The sequence below is a fragment of the Gymnoscopelus braueri genome, assembly GCF_963280865.1.
Source record: "Gymnoscopelus braueri genome assembly, chromosome: 3".
In the NCBI taxonomy this organism is placed as follows: domain Eukaryota; kingdom Metazoa; phylum Chordata; class Actinopteri; order Myctophiformes; family Myctophidae; genus Gymnoscopelus; species Gymnoscopelus braueri.
The window spans coordinates 40,480,726-40,499,817 of NC_137612.1; the positions used below are offsets into that span (position 1 = coordinate 40,480,726).

General features: G+C 40.8%; 1 protein-coding gene across 1 annotated transcript; it reads left to right on the forward strand.

Annotated features, from left to right (window-relative positions):
- The first annotated feature begins 869 nt into the window (after positions 1 to 869).
- eif6 (eukaryotic translation initiation factor 6) lies at positions 870 to 9,715 on the forward strand. Its single transcript, XM_080423686.1, has 7 exons — positions 870 to 962; positions 2,243 to 2,399; positions 4,735 to 4,820; positions 6,265 to 6,440; positions 6,991 to 7,167; positions 8,136 to 8,320; positions 8,889 to 9,715. The coding sequence occupies exons 2-7, from the start codon at positions 2,293 to 2,295 to the stop codon at positions 8,896 to 8,898; spliced, it is 741 nt and encodes a 246-aa protein (XP_080279812.1). The 5' UTR covers positions 870 to 962; positions 2,243 to 2,292; the 3' UTR covers positions 8,899 to 9,715.
- Positions 9,716 to 19,092: the final 9,377 nt, after the last annotated feature.

A 19,092-nucleotide genomic window follows, 5' to 3' on the forward strand; every position in this document is an offset into this window, starting at 1 on the left:
CATGACATGATATGTCCAATGTTTTGCTTTCCACATTGATTAGAACATTGCTGTAGTGTAGTCAGTCTTGCTAAATGCACAGTGTATCTGTAGTAGTGGTAGCAGAATGGATAGTGTTCTCATCTTACATGTGGGAAACCCATTGAATCCTGGTCAGATTGAAGAAAGTTGAATATTTGGTAACCAGTAGTTTAAAACTTTTGTCACTCTGCCCTTTTAATTATCAACTACAGTGACTACAACTACACTGTTGCCTACATAAAACAAATTAGGCTATCAATTATGGCCTGATGCTTCTGGTTTTACTTGTGGAGCTAGGCATCTATACACAACTGTCCATATAGATCCACATTAATCACATGCACAGAATTACTTCAAATGATTATGAATATCCAGTTATAGTAGGCCTATTTATAATGCATCTCTCCAATAACGCCTGTTGAAGTTTTGCTTAATTGTTCAACCACCATCGTTAAGACGCTGAATAGATTTGACTGGGTCGTTCACACTCGCTGTGCGTTGATGGCTTGTTAACGACCGTCATTGATTCTAAATAGACAAGGTGTTACTTGATTTGAATTCTTTGTATCCTTTGAAATGGAGAGGGGTCATTGACCACTGTTCTGCTGTACTAAAAAGGTATATAAAAAACGGACTATTTTATCAATTCAAAATTGCATGACCCTCCCTTGGATTCAAAGTAAAATTAGCTGACCCTCCCTTGGACCAAAATTAGAAAGGCATGACCCTCCCCTATTTTCCTCCATGCCCCCCCTTATGTAAATTTCGACTGGTCCCTAATATGACTTCCTTTGTGCTTGTTTTCCTAGCCCTGGTTGCTTATTTCTCTCTCAAAATCTGGCAACACTGCTGCTGATGCGGAAGTGAAACACGTGAGGTTTGTAAGCAACACGCATGTGAAGGAGGCCGCGACGAAACCAGCCTTCTCTCTCCTTCCTCAGGTAAATATACCGCTGTCTGAGCACATTATATAAGTAGAATGAAACAATGAGTACCCGCTGTTATGTCCTAACGTCTCCTTGTGTTCATTTTGATCAGATAATGTCTAGTAAACTGTGGTGGAACTCTTTGTAAAGCTCGCTAACCAGATAGCCCCGGCGCGGTTCCATAACGTGTCTGCAGTCAATTCCAATTCAAAGGAGCTTCATTGGCATGAGAAAACATACGTTTACGCTGCCAAAGCAAGTGTCAAAATATAATAATAGTTTAAGAAAATGGGGAAAGTATATAAAGTATATGCACTGCAGGCACCCTATCCCTAGCCCGAGATGAGCTATCGTGGTGATTGAGGTTCCAAACGGGGCTAATGCGGTCTCTGAATGAACGAGTGCTTCTTGTTTGTATATAGTCACTATTATCAAGACATTTTTACTTGACCATTAGTTGTCACACAAATATTAGCGATTAATGAACTTTGGGATTTTATTTTATTATCACAAATAACTTAGATCAGGGGTCTTCAACAGGTGGTCCGGGACTCCTAGGGCCGGGGTCCTTAGATACTGCAGGGGGGGGGGCACCAAATCGTTGTGTGATGGGAAGTTTACCTTTTTTACATTACACATTAAGCACTGACTTGAACCCTAGGCATCCCTATTCTGGGGGGAACATTCACAGAAAATAGCAGATCTACAAGCTCACAGCACGTTGTGAGCCTGTAGATCTGCTGTTTTCGGCAAAAAGGTTGGGTGTAGATGGAAAAAAAGAGCAAACCAAGTACAGAGCCAAAGGTCAAGTTGACTAAGTATTGAGGGTTTAAGTGGTTAATGTTTGAAAATGAAAATACACTTTAAACATGAATCCAATATGTAGTGGGGGTCCCTGCTTCATCTCTCTCTCACCTTTGACTGAAAAACGTTGGAAGACCCCTGACTTAGATATACAAAGACATGACTGACATTATTTAATAGCTATACTTTACAATAAACAACATTTGTGGAAATAGCTGATCTACAAGCTCGCAACGTTTTGCATCGCGATGTGTTGTGAGCTTGAAGATCTGCTATAGCAACACCATTTCAACTTGGAAACCGTTATGACGATCAGGCAAAAATAATGGTGGTGATGTCAAATAAAAGAGATCAGGCGATTATGTAATATATGTGACAGTCCTAAGTTGTTGGCTTGTAGATCTGTTCCTTTTTGGCAAGCGACACACCGTCGTAAGATGAAGTATAGACTCAGCTTGCTTACCCCACCTCGCCTCTTCTCCCCATTTCAGGATCCTAAAATTACATTCACTGCTGCGGAGTCATCATCATCAGCATCATCATGGCGGTCAGAGCTGCGTTTGAGAAGAACAATGAGATTGGATGCTTCGCCAAGCTCACCAACACCTACTGTCTGGTGGCCATAGGAGGCTCTGAGAACTTCTACAGGTGAATGAATGAAATGGCCACTTTTCTGGATCCTTTAGTCTCTATAATATCATGGGTCTTCCATTGGGGGGGGATGGGGGTAGCTTGTAGGCCTAGGTCAGTCAGTGCGTTCTCAAACTTTTTCATGTCAAGGACCCCCAAATTGATTTATGTTTGCGCTGGCCGTCCGTCCAGCGCAACACGTCGCCTCGAAAAACAAGGAAGTTTTGATCAAATAGAAAACATTTTCGGGTTAATGCATCGTCTATTTCTCGCTTCGAATGTTTTCAAAAACAGCAATGTTTAGGTGTAAATGACATTGCGTGTTTGTTTACATGGCTGTCATGTTGGATACAGCACAAAATCAAGCAGCGCAGCAGGTGCTCTTGAGCCTTTGATTAGACAGCGGTCTGTTATTGAGCTCACCGGTCATTATTTAGAAATAACACACAGCTGAATTCTGATTGACCAATCAGAATCAAGCATTCAACCAAGCTGTGTATTAAAGGACAACTTTGGTTTTTTATAACCAAGGTTTATATTTTAGATTGTAATTAAAGTAAATAAAAGATGAGTGTTATAATTGTTTTCATTTACTTCTTTCTATAGTTTTAGCAATTTTCGCGATCTTTTTTACAGTGGGCGGGGGCATTCTGTCCGGTGGCTAAATATGACTTTTTTACACAATAAAAAAGGTCCTGTCGTCTTTGATGGCCAGATATGAGTTATTGGGGGCTAGAAGAGCTACTGTAAATAATAATAAAGAAAACGCTGGGTTATTGTGTAAAAAAAGACATATTTAGCCACCGGACAGAATGCCCCCGCCCACTGTAAAAAATATCGCGAAAATTGCTAAAACGATAGAAAGCAGTAAATTAAAAAAATTGAACACTCATCTTTTATTTACTTTAATTACAATCTAAAACATAAACCTTGGTTGTAAAAAACCAAAGTTGTCCTTTAAGTCAATGTAATGTTTTTAAGGTGTAAGGGGGGGAGATAAATCACAGGCGTATAAATGTGTAATTTCACAAAAATAGCGTATTTATTTTATGGAAACCACCTTGTTTGACACGCCTGCTTGATAAAAACTCACCGCATACGCTGTGTGGAAGCAGGCAACCTCCTGGACCGTCTTCCAATAAAAGCCTCGATGTGGACTGGAAAGATGCTACCTGTGTTTTTAATGCCTCCAAGTACAGATCTTTACCTTCTTCAATCCATATTGTGAAAATCTGAACAGGATCCCGAATCAGCAGCCAGGGAATTTGGTGAATTAATGCAACTTTTTGTGATATGGCTAAAATATCATCGTTGATTGCACATCATACAAAGGTTGAAATCGTTATCATACATCTCGCAACACTTGACAGCAATACCTGCATATAAGTTGGTGTGTGCCAATTTAAAGATGCCCTTTGCATTAAAAGTTCCTTGCATACAACTCATAGACTTGGCAATAAGCCGATTCTGATCAACGTTGGCTCTTAAGCTCCGGATAGCTAAGCTTATTTCTGCTGCTCCGTCAGTAATATTGTTGGCAGCGTCTTTGGGAGAGCTGTCGAGCGTGAACCGTGGAGATTGGATTTTGTGAGCGCTTATTGCTGTGCTGGTAACTTTCAAGTTACAATTGAGATGCCCTGTACCTGTCTCCATCTTCATTAAAGCAGCCATTAATGTAAAACACCCCATGGGGATACTTAATCTAACTTCAGATGAATCCCACTTTAGATGAAAGTAATGTATTAATACAGCCATTGCTGACAAGGCTGAGGAGATTGCCAAAGTGTTCAAGTGGATTTTTAAAATTCACCGGTAGCTTGCAAGAGTTGCTGCCAGCATGATTTTCAAAACTATTCCATTCTGTGGTGTACGTTCTAGATAGAAATCCTTAATCTGTGATCAAATGAACAAGTGATCAAATTTTCATTAACTACATTTCCTGTCATTAATGTGAGTCAAAGGGCATTTTCATATTGGGTACGATTTCTGTGTACCAGCTGCCTAAATACAACTGCCCCCACTCCACTTTCCTGACACTTGGCTTTCACATTAGTAATGTTCTGTACCACTGGCGTAGTGGCCAAATGCAAGTCATTTTGGGGGGTCCTTGACATGAAAAAGTTTGAGAACCAGTGGTACTTTACACACACTCTTAACATGCTATCCGTGTTATACGTTGTAGTGTCTTTGATGTGAAAGCACCCTGACATACTACCGCTGCCTGTTGTGTTAAACGGTGACAGTGTCTTTGAAGTGAATGCACCCCAACATGCTATTTACATTTTGTTGTACTTTGACAGTGTCTTTGAAGTGAATGCACCCTAACATGCTACCTGTGTTGTGTTGTTGACAGTGTCTTTGAGGGGGAGCTTTCAGAAACCATACCAGTGGTACATGCCTCCATAGCCGGCTGCCGGATCATAGGGCGGATGTGTGTAGGTGAGTGTGACTGAAGCATACACTGAGGGATGATGGCCATTTGGTCATTTTTACGGTGTGGCACAGAGGGGCCGAGCTGTCTAGAAGAGGGTTGTGGTGTGTGTGTGTCTCTCTTCACCTAATCCTGGAAACCACTGGACCGATCAGCGCCAACTTACCTGTGCCCGCCGTAGCCAAAGGAAGTAAATCTCTGAATATGTTAAACATACTGTGAACATTTGTTTTTGGTGGAGTTAGGGGTGTGCCGATATATTATCCCGCTATATATCGCGATACGTTTTCGTGACGATATGTATCGTTTTGGAAAAAAAAAAAACGTTTTGATTTTTTTTTCTTTTCTACAATAATAATAATCAGGCATGCAAACAGCCCCGAGGTGAAAAGGTTTTTTTTTTTTCGGGTCAGGTGTCACACTATTGCCCTATTTGGATTCAAAACGGCTATTGAAGCTGAAAAGCTACAAGTTTGCATGTCTGAATAATGCAAAAACAGAATTATTCTTTTTTTCTCCCCCATATATTTTTCATAATAAAAAAGTGTATCGAAATCGTATCGAAGTTGTGAGCCAAATATCGTATCGTATCGTTTGGTGAAATTACCCCTAGTGGAGATTAATCACAATTTGAATTGTCAATTCATAATCTCAGATCCACTGTCCTGCGGTCCCTCCATATTTGGTTAATTTGGCCTTATGTTGTAAATATGTACACATGGAAGTGTTTGCAGTTCTGTTTTAACATGCTCATGAAGTGCCCTGTGCTCAAAGTGAAAGGTGCAAAAAAAGCTGCAAATGTTTCGGTCATAGGACCTTCGTCAGTGCTGTATGAGTGGATCACAAGTTGCTCTTGTAGGGCTCTAGACCAGCTCAGGTGCTGAGAATCGGGTCCATCAAGGCCACTACTCAAAAGACATCACCATGGCAATGGTGGGGTGTGGACATAACATTACAAAGCAAGACCTCCGCACCTACTGTCCAACCCTGAACAAAGCACAAAGAAGGGTGCAACAGTTTACTCTGTACTTCAGCACAGTGGTTCTCAACCTTTTTAGGCTGTGACCCCCCTCCCCCCCAAATAATCATATCTGAACTGGGGATCCCCCACCCTGATAAGCACTTGGAATAGGAGTTGAGGCATTCAATTTAGTTTGACTCGGTTTTATAGTATAGTTTGTTGATTACTTTTGACGCAGTAATGGTCTTTTTTCTTTTCCTTTTTTTTAGGTATTAAAAAGGTCTTAAAAGTCCTAAACATTGTCACTTCATTGTCATCTAGAGACTCCTCCAAATCATGTTGAGACTCCCCTGGTGGTCCCAACCCACAGGTTGAGAACCACTGCTTCAGTATATTACCAACATGGAAATACTGCTAAACTGTTGGGATGGGAATAATGGTCAATATAAAGTGTATATTCCACAAATCAGCTGTAATGTCGCCATCTCCAGGTAACCGCCACGGTCTTATAGTGCCCAACAACACAACGGACCAGGAGCTCCAACACATGAGGAACTGCCTGCCAGACACAGCCAAGATCCAGAGAGTAGAGGAGAGACTCTCCGCTCTGGGGAACGTCATCGCCTGCAACGACTACGTGGCGCTGGTCCACCCCGACCTGGACAGGGTATATGGCTTTATTATTACTACGTGGCGCTGGTCCACCCCGACCTGGACAGAGTATACGACTACTTGAATCTAGGGCTGTCACGATTATGACATTTTACTTGACGATTAATTGTCGCCCAACTAATAGTTTTTTTGTCATTGAACATTGGAACATTCCATTTTTCATTTATGTTTGGCTTTTAGGCTTTGTAAACAAAAGGTGCACAGGGCAGATACGACAAATAACTTACATAATGTAATAACTTTATACTTAAAGAAACAAACATGAATAGTGGAAATATCCGATTTAGCTCAGAACGCGTCCCATCTGCTTGTAGATCTGTTATTTCCAAAACAAAAAAAATATATATATATGGTAAGGATTATGACGATTATGCAAAAGAATATTGCGACTATCTCAAATAATTGCCATTAGGCTATTATGTAATGATTGTGACAGGCCTACTTGAACCCTAACGTCCCTATTCTGGTGGAGCTGTGCTGTGTAAAGGGAAAAGCACCAATAGACAGAAAACACACTCACTGTCACTCTCCCTGTCTCTGTATAGGAAACGGAGGAGATCCTAGCGGACACCCTGAAGGTGGAGGTGTTTCGTCAGACGGTGGCGGAGCAGGTGCTGGTGGGCTCCTACTGTGCCTTCTCCAACCAGGGTGGACTGGTCCACCCCAAGACCTCCATAGAGGACCAGGACGAGCTGTCATCACTACTCCAAGTTCCCCTGGTGGTGAGTGTGTGAGACCATGCAGTGTCCTGTCCTGTCCTGTCCTGTCTTGTCTGGTTCTGGCTGGCTGTCTGAGCACGTTTTAGATGTAGTGTGTCTGAGATGATGGGGGCGTCGTCCACCGGCCGGCCCACCCACCCACCCATTGGGCAATTGTAATGTAGTTGCTGTCGGGCCGAAACCTCTTCTCTACATATTCGAACTTTTTGTGTTAATTTGTAAATTAACGCTCTACTTGATCATACTACAGCGTCACACAATAGCATCAAAAGTAGCAGATCTGCAAGCTCGAAGCGTTTTGCGAAGCGACACATTTTGAGCTTGTAGATCGGCTACTTTAGCTATTTTTGAATTTTAACACATTCCATGCCAGAGTTTAATATCATAATGTACTCACCACTGCCAGCGATTTATTGTTGTTTTTTAGTTTTTTTCACCTCGCCACAGACCTCGCTAAATTATGATCGCGCGTTCAACTGTTTGTAGACACACAGGGTAGTTGTGTGAGTGGCCCAGAGAAGAAATTTTCAATCGGCGACATTCCATTTTGCAGTAGTCGCAGTTTCAAAAAAACGTTTTAAACAGCGTTCAGCGCGGAGAAAAACAACACCGAGATAATGGCGATTTAGCGGAAGCTTTAGAGCGGCGGCGGATGGGAACGAAAATCTTCGATTGACATTCATTTCCGTTTCCGGGTGTGCTACAATGAAATGTGTCACTGCGAGAGAAAAATAAAAAAAAGACCACTTCGCGTAGATCTACGCGACTGGCACGCTGCGCTGTTATTTAGGTTCGCGTAGATCTACGCGATTGGCACGCGATGTGTTAATCCTGAAAATTAACAGTTGTGGACATATGAGGTTTCCACCCGACAGAGACGATATAGGATCGTGACAGGCCTAGCCCAAGATATGGACGCCAGGTTGAAAGTCGTTCACATTTGTCTCCCTCCATTGTGTCCCCCACCACAGGCCGGTACAGTTAACAGAGGCAGCGAGGTGATCGCGGGGGGCATGGTGGTCAACGACTGGTGTGCCTTCTGCGGCCTGGACACCACCAGCACCGAGCTATCCGTCATCGAGAGCGTCTTCAAGCTGAGTGACGACACCCAGCCCTCCGCCATCGCCACCACCATGAGAGACTCGCTGATTGACAGGTAAAAAAAACACACTCCCCTCTTAACGCAGAAATACACATCGGGCCACTCTACGAACACGCAACGTGCTTGGAGATGGTCCATTTTTTACTGAACAACACCGTTCTATAACAGAGCATAAGGCACAGCACTCCCACACGAGCAAACTCAACAGCAGGTGATCAGAACAAAAACAGCCATCACAGTTGTCCTTTTCCACCAAAACACATGTAACTTAAATCACCAAATGAACACCATGACACACCACTACACATAGCTGTGTGTGTGTGTTACAATTAAGAGTTAATTTGTTTAAAGTACTTTATGCTGACTTTTGCACCTAATTGCTCAGCATAATAGAGTTTTTATACATTAACTAATCAATTATTTGACTACTAGAAAGTCACCAACAAATTTGAGGGCATTTAATTTTAATTGAGCCACAAATCATGATCACACTGGAGTTTACTGTTTACGTCATTTTCGGTTCACAGCTTCAGCCATATAATAATGGCTTCATTTGTAGATCTTACTTTTCTCTGTTGTGAATGAAAAAACAAATACAAATACTCCTTCTCATCCCCTACAGCCTGACATAAACGGTGTCCACTGCCCTGCCGTTGTGAAGATTTGTGCTGCGACACGTCTGCCCAGGTCTGAGAGATGGACGCCAACAACAAGCTGCTAAGACCTTAAAGCTTGGGACCTAAACATTCAAACTTGCATCACATGATGGTGTCACTTGCCAAACATTTTGGCAAGTGACACCATCGTTCTGTCAATCATAAATTAAGCTTCTATTTCTGTCAAAACACCTTCCACGACCACCACGGTATTTTTTGTTTTGTTTTAAGTCGCAGTTCGAATTTCTGATGGCCATTGTTTGGAAGCGCTGAGGTTAAAACCTTTTAGTGACCTCACCAAAAAATGGATGCATTCTCAAACAATCTTGACGTCACTATCACCTCTTTAAAGGCTCACAGTGCTCTGCAAAATTCAACGATGTTCCCCAGCTGCTTCCGGACCTCAGAATGAGTACAGGGACAGTACAGTATGTGGAGCAGTCAAATCGGTATCATATGAATGACTTCTTTGTCTATTTTTAGAGGTAAGAAAAATAAATGAAAAAAATATATTTGTGGCCTAAATAACTCAATGGTGTGAATTCCAAACAGAAACTCGACATTCGGTTATGTGCAGTTTGGGCAAATGTAGAATGTTTTTTTTTGTTTTTTATGTCAAGTCTTTGTGTCATTGGCTGAAAATGAAGCTTCACCTGGAGAACTTGTTACATGGATGAGATGAATGGGGAATCAAGCCTCTCTCTTCGGACCTGTCTTGTAAACTCGCTCATCCATGCATTCATGTGTCTTTTAATTCATCAACAGATGCAATAAATGTTTGTTCTTTTTTTTTCTTGGTGAATCACTGTAGTCATGACTTTTCATTTGATTTTGGTCCAGCCATTATACTGTAGGGCTGGTGCAATTAACCGGAAATATATCAAAACCCACATTTATAACCGACTTAACTTTGCTCATGTATGTAGGTTAATAGAAGAAAGGTCAACAAACCAAAAACATGAATTTACACAGCCATGATGATAGTGCTGTCAAACGTCTATGAAATCTGCAACACAATTGTTTTGAACATGTAGTGGGGGTCCCTGCTTCATCTCTCAGCTAAGGGGTCTTGGCCTGCTCTAAACTTACTAAGCTGGACCTGAGTTAGTGCTGTACTTGGAGCACTAGGCCAAAATAGCCGATCTACAAGCTAACAATGCACCCTGTTGTGAGCTTGTAGATCTGCTTTTTTTTGGGCTAATGTTCCCCCCGGAAAACAGATCCGTCCCAACTGGTTAAAAGTACAGTGAGTACTGGTTTTCAGACTGACAATACTCAAACCTAGCTACTTCGGAGTGAGTGCACAGCACACATATGCCTGCATTGCGTGTGTGTGTACTAGTGAGGGCTAAATGTCCACAAGTATAGTAGGACTTGAGAAATAAACATTAGGAGGACCATTTAACTGGTCCTTACAATAGAACATTTTGTTTTATCGTTAAAAATGATTGGAGTTAGGCTTACAGTTAGGAAAAGGTTTGGGTTGGACATTTTGAGGTCAGGTTTAACTAGGGGTGCAACAGTAAATCAAGCTAATCAATGTAATTGATTATTACAAAAATATATAGTTTCTCCTCAAAATATCCTTAATTTTTGATAACTCAACTAAGTGGATACTATGTCAGGCCACCCACCAGAAACTCCTTATTTTTCACAGTCTAATGTTGGCAGTTAGCCTAATGACCGATTTAAACTTTGTGGTACGATGGGGCACTGCAAATAGCTGATCCACAAGTTTACAATGCATTGCAGATGCTAAACGTTGTGAGCTTTAAAATCTTCTATTTTCATACGCACTAGGGGCCTACATTTGATTGAATACTCTATTAGACAGAAATGCAAAAGAAAAGCACAAGGTACAGTCAGACATTTGGGCTAAAATGATCATTTCCTTGGTGAGGGAGCAATGTTCACCCCTCAAGGCTATCAGAGACCTGAACAATGATCATATGCCAATGTCTTCAACCTGTTAGCATTCGTCTCATTTTTAACTTTGGATAGGTGTACTTTATTCACTGTTTGCTTAACTTTAAGAGAACACTTTCACATTGTTTTGTCTTTCTTTTTATACCTAAATAAAATAAATCTACTACATTCAAAGATATATGAATATAAAAATCATGGTATCAACACATAAATCATCTACATTATTATAGAATAAACTTCATGAGAAACATGTTCAAAAGTCTGTTATCTGGTTTACAGGGCTCACGTTGTTATACATGCTATGTAATAGCCTTTTCTAACCACATGATGGTGCTGTTACTCCATATGATAATCTTAGTCCTCTTCCAGAGAGCACTTTGAATTGTTTTTGTGTTAAATTGGCTTTAGATGTCACCATCGCCTCCTCTGACCTCACTTGTTTTTTTGTTTCAGTACAGCTGGGCAATGGTGTTATCGTCTAAAAATGATGTGTTTATACAGTATAGTCATGGATTTAATAATAATGATAATACTTTGAATTTATATAGCACTTTTCCTTTTTTGGGGCAAGATCTCCTCGTAGGTCAGTAGGAATACACTGAGTTCTCTAGATCGTTGTTTCTCAAAGTGGGGTCCGGGGACCCCTAGGGGTCCTTGGGGGGGTTCCAGGGGGTCCCCAGCAAAATATGTTAAAATAGCATCAGAATAATTTTAACCACTTTAACCTTTTATACTTTGGCCATTCAAAAATAGCAGATATACAAGCTCAAAGCGCGGCACCGAGTGACGCGCTTTGAGCTTGTAGATCTGCTATTTAAAAAAAATTGTGAATATTTGTACAAATCTTTGAATTTGATATTTTTTAAAGCGAGCGAACATTTGTAACTCAAAACTTTGCTTCTGGGGGTCCCTGGAACAAAATATTTTTACCTATTTTGACCACGGCCAAATACAATACACATCATTTTGGGGGTCCTTGACATGAAAAAGTTTGAGAACCATTGCACTAGATGGAGCACTCATCCAATGTCATTTTGACTATACATGCACCTCATGGTAATCTGGCACCACAAAGGCATTAAAAACAATGCTTCAGACCTCTCAAAACAAACTGGTCAGGTTATTACTTGGCCTCACACCTACAACTCATCTCAACCCGGCTTATTATGCTAGGGTGGGATGGCTCAGGGTAGAGGACAGAGTAGCCTACAGCTACTTGCAATCGGCCTGGTCTACAAGATACTCAAAGGATCAGGGATGCCCATGTACCTGTCAAACTACTTCAATAACGTGAGAGACACACACAGGCACAACACCAGAGGGAGCTCCACACCCAGGCATGCAATGCTCATTTGGTATGTTCTTGCACTCTATTTCAATGACGTACGGCGTGCAAGGCCGTCCTGTGAGTATTGCACCCCTGGTCCACACCTCCACTGATCTCGTTCAACCCACATTCGGCACAAACATGGGGTTAAATTCTACTGCTATATGTCACCAAAATGCGGAATACCCTACCAACAGCCATCAAAAAGTGTGACTCCCTAACCTCCTTCAAAACCGTCATAAAAGAGCACCTGTCAGCAATGTGTAACTGGTCATAGAAAAGTCTTGTAAGCTTACACCAGAAATGTCCCCCACCCCCCCCCACGTGAAATCAAAGTGAAGTCAGAAAGGCAATTCTGAACAGGTGGGTTGTCAGGGCGGGTTTGAAGGTAGGCAGGGAGGGGCGACTCTGATATGTTTGGGGAGTGCATTCCAGAGGGAGGGGGCAGCCAGGTTTGGGGACCTCCACTAGGCCGCATCACTGGACCTGACCTGAGGGAATGAGACTGAACATGAGGAGGTCAGAGAGGTAGGAGGGAGCCAGGTTGTGGAGCACCTTATAGGCAGTTGTTGATTTTGTCGACTAAAACTATGACGATAAATGTTCGTTGACTACCTTTTTTCACTGACACAAACTAAATAAAAACTAAGCTATGATGACTAAAACTAAGACTAAATACATAGTCGTAGACAATTTCGTCAACAAATAAAAACTAGACTAAAATGTTAGTGAGGGACTAGTGGACAAAAGATCCAGTAGAACTAAGACAAGTTATTTTATGGTTGGTTGTGCTAGGGTGTTACGCTCTGAAAATATAGCAGATCTACAAGCTCACAACGCGTCCTGCTGCGACGTGAGCTTGTAGATCGGCTATTTTCAGCTTGCAACCAAGTGAAAAATCAGCCATTACGATGCCATCAAGGCACGCCAAAATACATTTTAGTCGACTAAATCAACTGTATATTTAGTCGACTACAATCTTATGATATTCAGTCAACTAAAACTAGACAAAAACTAAAACATTTCAGATGACTAAAATATGACTAAATGGAATTCTATTCAAAAGGCTAAAACTAAATAAAAATTTGCAGTCAAAATCAACACTGCTTATAGGTGGTGAGCAGCATTTTAAAGTGGATTCTTTGTTTGACATATAGCCAGTGGAGGACGTGGAGGACTGGTGTGATATGGTCTCTGGAGCGGGTGTAGTGAGCAGGGTTTTGAACATATTGGAGTTTATTGAGGGCTTTGGAGGTGATGCCATGGAGGATGCTGTTGCAGTACTCTAACCGGGATGTAATGAAGGATGAGTGTTTGGGCAGCAGAGGATGTCAGGGGGGGCTGGAGACGGGCAATGTTCCTAAGGTGGAAGAAGGCTGTTTTGGTGATGTGGTTCCTTAGGATATACACATTGTATAACATTATAATGCAGTATACTATTACATGGTGCATAACATTATAATATACTATTGTTACACATGCATAACATTATATTATACAAATACATTGTGCATAACTTTATAATATACTGCTACCATGGTGCATAACATTATACAATACAAACACATGGTGCATAACATTATATTATACAAACACATGGTGCATAACATTATATTATACAAACACATGGTGCATAACAGTTTAATATACATGGTGCATAACATTTAATTATACATGGTGCATAACATTACAATATACTATTATTACACGTGCATAACATTATAGTACACAAATACATGGTGCATAACATTATACAATACAAACACATGGTGCATAACATTATACAATACAAACACATGGTGCATAACATTATATTATACAAACACATGGTGCATAACATTATATTATACAAACACATGGTGCATAACAGTTTAATATACATGGTGCATAACATTTAATTATACATGGTGCATAACATTACAATATACTATTATTACACGTGCATAACATTATAGTACACAAATACATGGTGCATAACTTTATAATATACTGATACCATGGTGCATAACATTTTTATATACATGGTGCATAACATTGCTGTAACCTCAAGCCTGATTTACTGGAGTGTCTGGCTTGTCCTCCTCTGCTTTCATCTATAGTAACCATGTTGCAGCAACTAATGAGCGAATGTTTATTTTGTATATAGGCGGGAGACTGGAGTCAAAAGTAACACTATTTACATTTTCCTTCATTCACAGACTACTTGAAATATACTAGTCATATTTTGATCTAAGAAACACACGCACACATGCATTAAGTCAGGCAATTGGCCCTGTGATGGGGCAATTATAACAGTGGTTGGGGGGCAATTGTAACACTACAAAAAAAAATCATATTAACACACATTATATATCAAATAAAACCACATGCCATGATAAAATCCCATATCCTAGCTAGAAACACCTATATTAGCATAGGCTGCTAATGTTAGTTTGTAACCAATAATAGAGATACAATTAATCTACTTTAAAAGTTTAAATTGGCTGTACAAAATGGGCTTTTACACCTCAAAATCATTTATTTTTTAAACTTCTGCTGAGATGAATTGATCATTCTACTCTTCCATAGACAGAGAGAGGACCCTACTGAGCATGTGCAGAAGAAGTCTCATCCCTCTAGCTTGTTTCTGATTAGAATTATTGATTGTGTTACATTTGCCCCCTGGGCCCTGTTACTTTTGACCCCAGTCTCCCTAGTGAACATGTTTAACATTTCTTATACGTCAGCGTGCAGGCTCACAGTGCCACCTTATGGTAAGAGTTATCTACTACGCCACAAGAAAGGATTGATTGATTGAATACTTTATTAACAGTTTGCAGAGACAAGCACAGGGAAGTACAGTTCAATACAACTAAGGTCTGTAAAGAAGATTTTCAACCCAAGAAAGCCTATGGCTTGTTTCCATTGGGGTCCTTTGTACTCAATTCATAGAAGGCAGGACCACTAGTGACAATGGTCAAATTAGTAGAGGACCTGGCTAAGATATGTATGCACTTAATTTAGGAGAGAATATCTCAACTGTTCTTGGCTAATATGACCCCAGTGAACAACTTAGGAACAGTGACTAATTCCCTACCAGGGACGAAATGCCCGAAAATGACCACGCCCTTTTTAAAATGCCCATAACCGGTGCACTACTTCCAACATGGCTCTATCTGCTAAACCGTTGGAGCTACAGATTTACTGAGGTGCTCAAAATGTTCAGAATACTTATGTTTAGGGAAACATAGAGAAGTGTAATATTTCCAATTTGATATTTTATGACAGAACAGCTAAAAAACGCAAAAAAAACCTGCCAACATATTACAGTTCATGGCTATAGGAATAATTTTGTGTGAATCAGTCTGAAGCACCTAAATTGATGTAACCCAGGGCATGCTCTAATGATTTAGCAAGGGTACCTGAGCCATTAACGTTCTGGGTCATTATTGTGGCCTATCCAATATGACCACCACGTGAAAAAAGGTTTTGGCTAAAACTTTTGAACCAGATGAGCTATAAACGCAAACTTGGTGTCTAAATCATGTTGGAATGCTTCTTTATGACTGGGTGTGGCTGGACCTCTAACACATTGGAATGCTCATATTTATGATTGAATCCATTTAGAGCACTCTGCCTTGCTTATTACAAATATGGCCACTATACCAAACATGTTATGTAACATAAAGCTTCATCCATAGTGCATACAGTAGTAGAGTTAAGATCAAACTGGAGAAAACAATGTCATTTTATTGAAACAATATAATATGACTATAGAACCCAAATTGTACAGCAACAGCCAGTACAGTATGCACATCAATGCTCAGCATAAATTGAATACTACTATCATAATAGTCAAAGTGTATGGTGTATGGAATTTGAACAATTATGTTTAAATTAGAATCAGAAAAGTTAATTGCTAAACAACACATGGTTGCTAGGAATTTGTCTTGGTGTTACTACAACAACAGAACAGCTCTGCACACACACACACACACACACACACACACACACACACACACACACACACACACACACACACACACACACACACACAAGTTGCATGTGCTCAGTCCTTTTGATTCCTCGGGGTGATGACTGTTTTTTAATGACCTAATCATACAACATCTATATATCGAGATGCAACAGACTCCAGCTTTGCAGCAGTTGCTGTGTCCACTACATGACTTTTGCAGCCACAGTGGAGGAGGATGGCGCAAGCTTTACTAGAAACTGCAAGATGGGTCCAGTAAGGTTCCCAGGTTCTGACATGCTGAATCAGTGCAGCTTGGGTGGGAGGAAGGTTATCAAGGTACCATTTGACCAACATCAGCCTTCCCTGACTATGGGAAAAGGAGTGCAGGTATCTCAAAGAAACCTTGGTCACCCTCACCTTGGAACCTTGAAAAAAATCAACTCCGATTTCCATGTCCAAAGATTGGAGTATCATCATACACAGCAAGAGCCGTGGTGGCCACAGCAGAGTAGATGAATCCTGACAGTGGTTTTTCTCAGTCCCTCAAGAACATTCCTCCCACCCAAGCTGCACTGATTCAGCATGTAAAAACTGCTGCAGACCAGCTTCTATTGGAATCAGACAACCTCCGTCCAACAAAATATCCTAGATTTCAATAGGTTGGGCTGGTACTGGGACTTCATGACTAAGACTTTTGAACCTTACTGGACCTATCTTGCAGGTGCCAGTAAAGCTGTTGCTGTTGTAACATCAAGACCATAATGTGATAAACATATTGTAAACAATTCTATACACCTTTGACTAGTATGATATCATACTAGTCAATGGTGTATAGAATTGTAATACTATATAGTATTACATTTTATGCTGAGCATTGTTGAACATACTGTATAGCATATAGCTGTATCATTATCATTATCATTATGAGTTCTGCTGTTAAATCATCCTATTGTTTCAATACAATTACATCGTAAGATACATTGGTTGTTTCATAACATAGTGGCCATATTTGTGATAATCAAAGTAGTGTCCTCTATTAAATCATAAAGATAAGCATTCAAACATAATTGTCAAAAAACATGATTTAGACACCAAGTTTGCATTCGTAGCTCATTTGGTTCAAATGTTATAGCTAAAATCAGGTGGCGGCCATATTGGATTTGGCCACTATGATGACACTGAAGGTCGCTGGCTCGGGCACCCTTGCTAAATCATTAGAGCATGCCCTGGGTTACATCTGGGACAAATGTGCTGCTTTTAGATTGATTCGCGCAAAAATCTCCCTATGGCCCTGGACTGTAATACGTTTTTCTTTTAGTTGTTCTGTCATAAAATATCAAATTAGAAATGTTACACTTTACTATGTTTCCCTAAACATTAGTATTGTGAACATTTTGAGCACCTCAGTAAATCTGTAGCTCCAACGGTTTAGCAGATAGAGCCATGTTGGAAGTAGTGCACCGGTTATGGTCATTTTTAAAAGGGCGTGGTCATTTTCGGGTATTTCGTCCCGGATAGAGAATTAGTCACAGTTCCTAAGTTGTTCCCTGGGGTCATATTAGCCAAGAACAGTTGAGATATTCTCTCCTAAATTAAGTGCATACATATCTTAGCCAGGTCCTAGACTAAATACAAAATACATAAAAGGTTATGTCTACAGTACATGCAAAACATCCCATAGCTGACATGTGAAATTTGTGAAATGTGTGAAATTACTGAAATATTTAATGCTACTTCAATATACTAATGTAAATGTTGACTGTAGATTTTGTCCAGTGGAACCAAATGTTGAAGACATGATGGTGAACTGATGGGCCTGACCGTAAACGACCATTAGCCAACCTACAGAGATTAGATAAAATAACCAAGTGCATTAACTCAAATACTGCACTTACAATTTCACACGATAGGCTACTTTTATTTTACTTTGAGTGTTTCAATTTCTTATACTTAACACTTCTACTCCACTATGTCAGAGGCAAATGTTTACTCCTCTACATTTATTTGGCAGTTATTTATCACATGATACTTATGTACATAGACAAAAACAATATACAATCAAAACAATCCCAACATACAAGACAAAACGATAAAGAGAACATAGCAGGGCCGGTTCTAGGGGGGGCAGGGGTGGGCAGTGCCCACCCAAACGTGCATCCTGCCCACCCAATCAAAATTGGGGTAAAAAAAAAAAAAAAAAAAAAAAAATGTTTTATTTTTTTGCCAATTTATTTTTTTATCATAAAATATTTATGTAACATTTATTTATTTTGATTGGGTGGGCACCATAGACTGTAAGTGGGCACCGTGGGCAGCATTTTAGACCCACCTGAACACGCACCGCTTAGTGTCTCTCCGAAGCGGGGGGGTGGGGGGACTGTGACGGGCCGACTGCTCGCAAAACCCACACACAGAAAAATTAAGCAGCACCTCCCTGCTGCTAGTTTGGGGCCCCCAAAACCCCCCAAATGGTTTTGGGCCCCCCCAGCATTTATTAATGCCCCCCCAGTTAATAATTTCTGTATCCGGCCCTGGAACATAGGAGAGTACATGTTTTCAACTATGCACATAAACAGTCATTTCTGATCATCTGTCCCTATTTGTGGTTGTTCACCCTTTCAACTGTCGCAAGAGCTATAATAAAAGTAAACCCCAATACCTGCAATCCCTTTACATGCCAGGGTGAAATTCATTCTGTAGCAGCTAGGGGTAAGGGTTCTAAACCAATTTGTCTAGTAGGGAGGGTACTCAAGGCAGAGCGAGATGTTTGTGCCCCTACTTCTGGTCAGACGAGGGAGGAGCCAGGCCCGGAGGCAACCCATAGAGCCTCCTAGTGCCGCCAACAGCTGCAACATCTAATCTAAACTGGCCTGGCATCGGCCGGACTGATGGCGTGGATTCACGTGTTCCATTCACACATGCCCTGTGTGAGTGGATCTGCGTTGTCGGTCTGGCTAGTGCC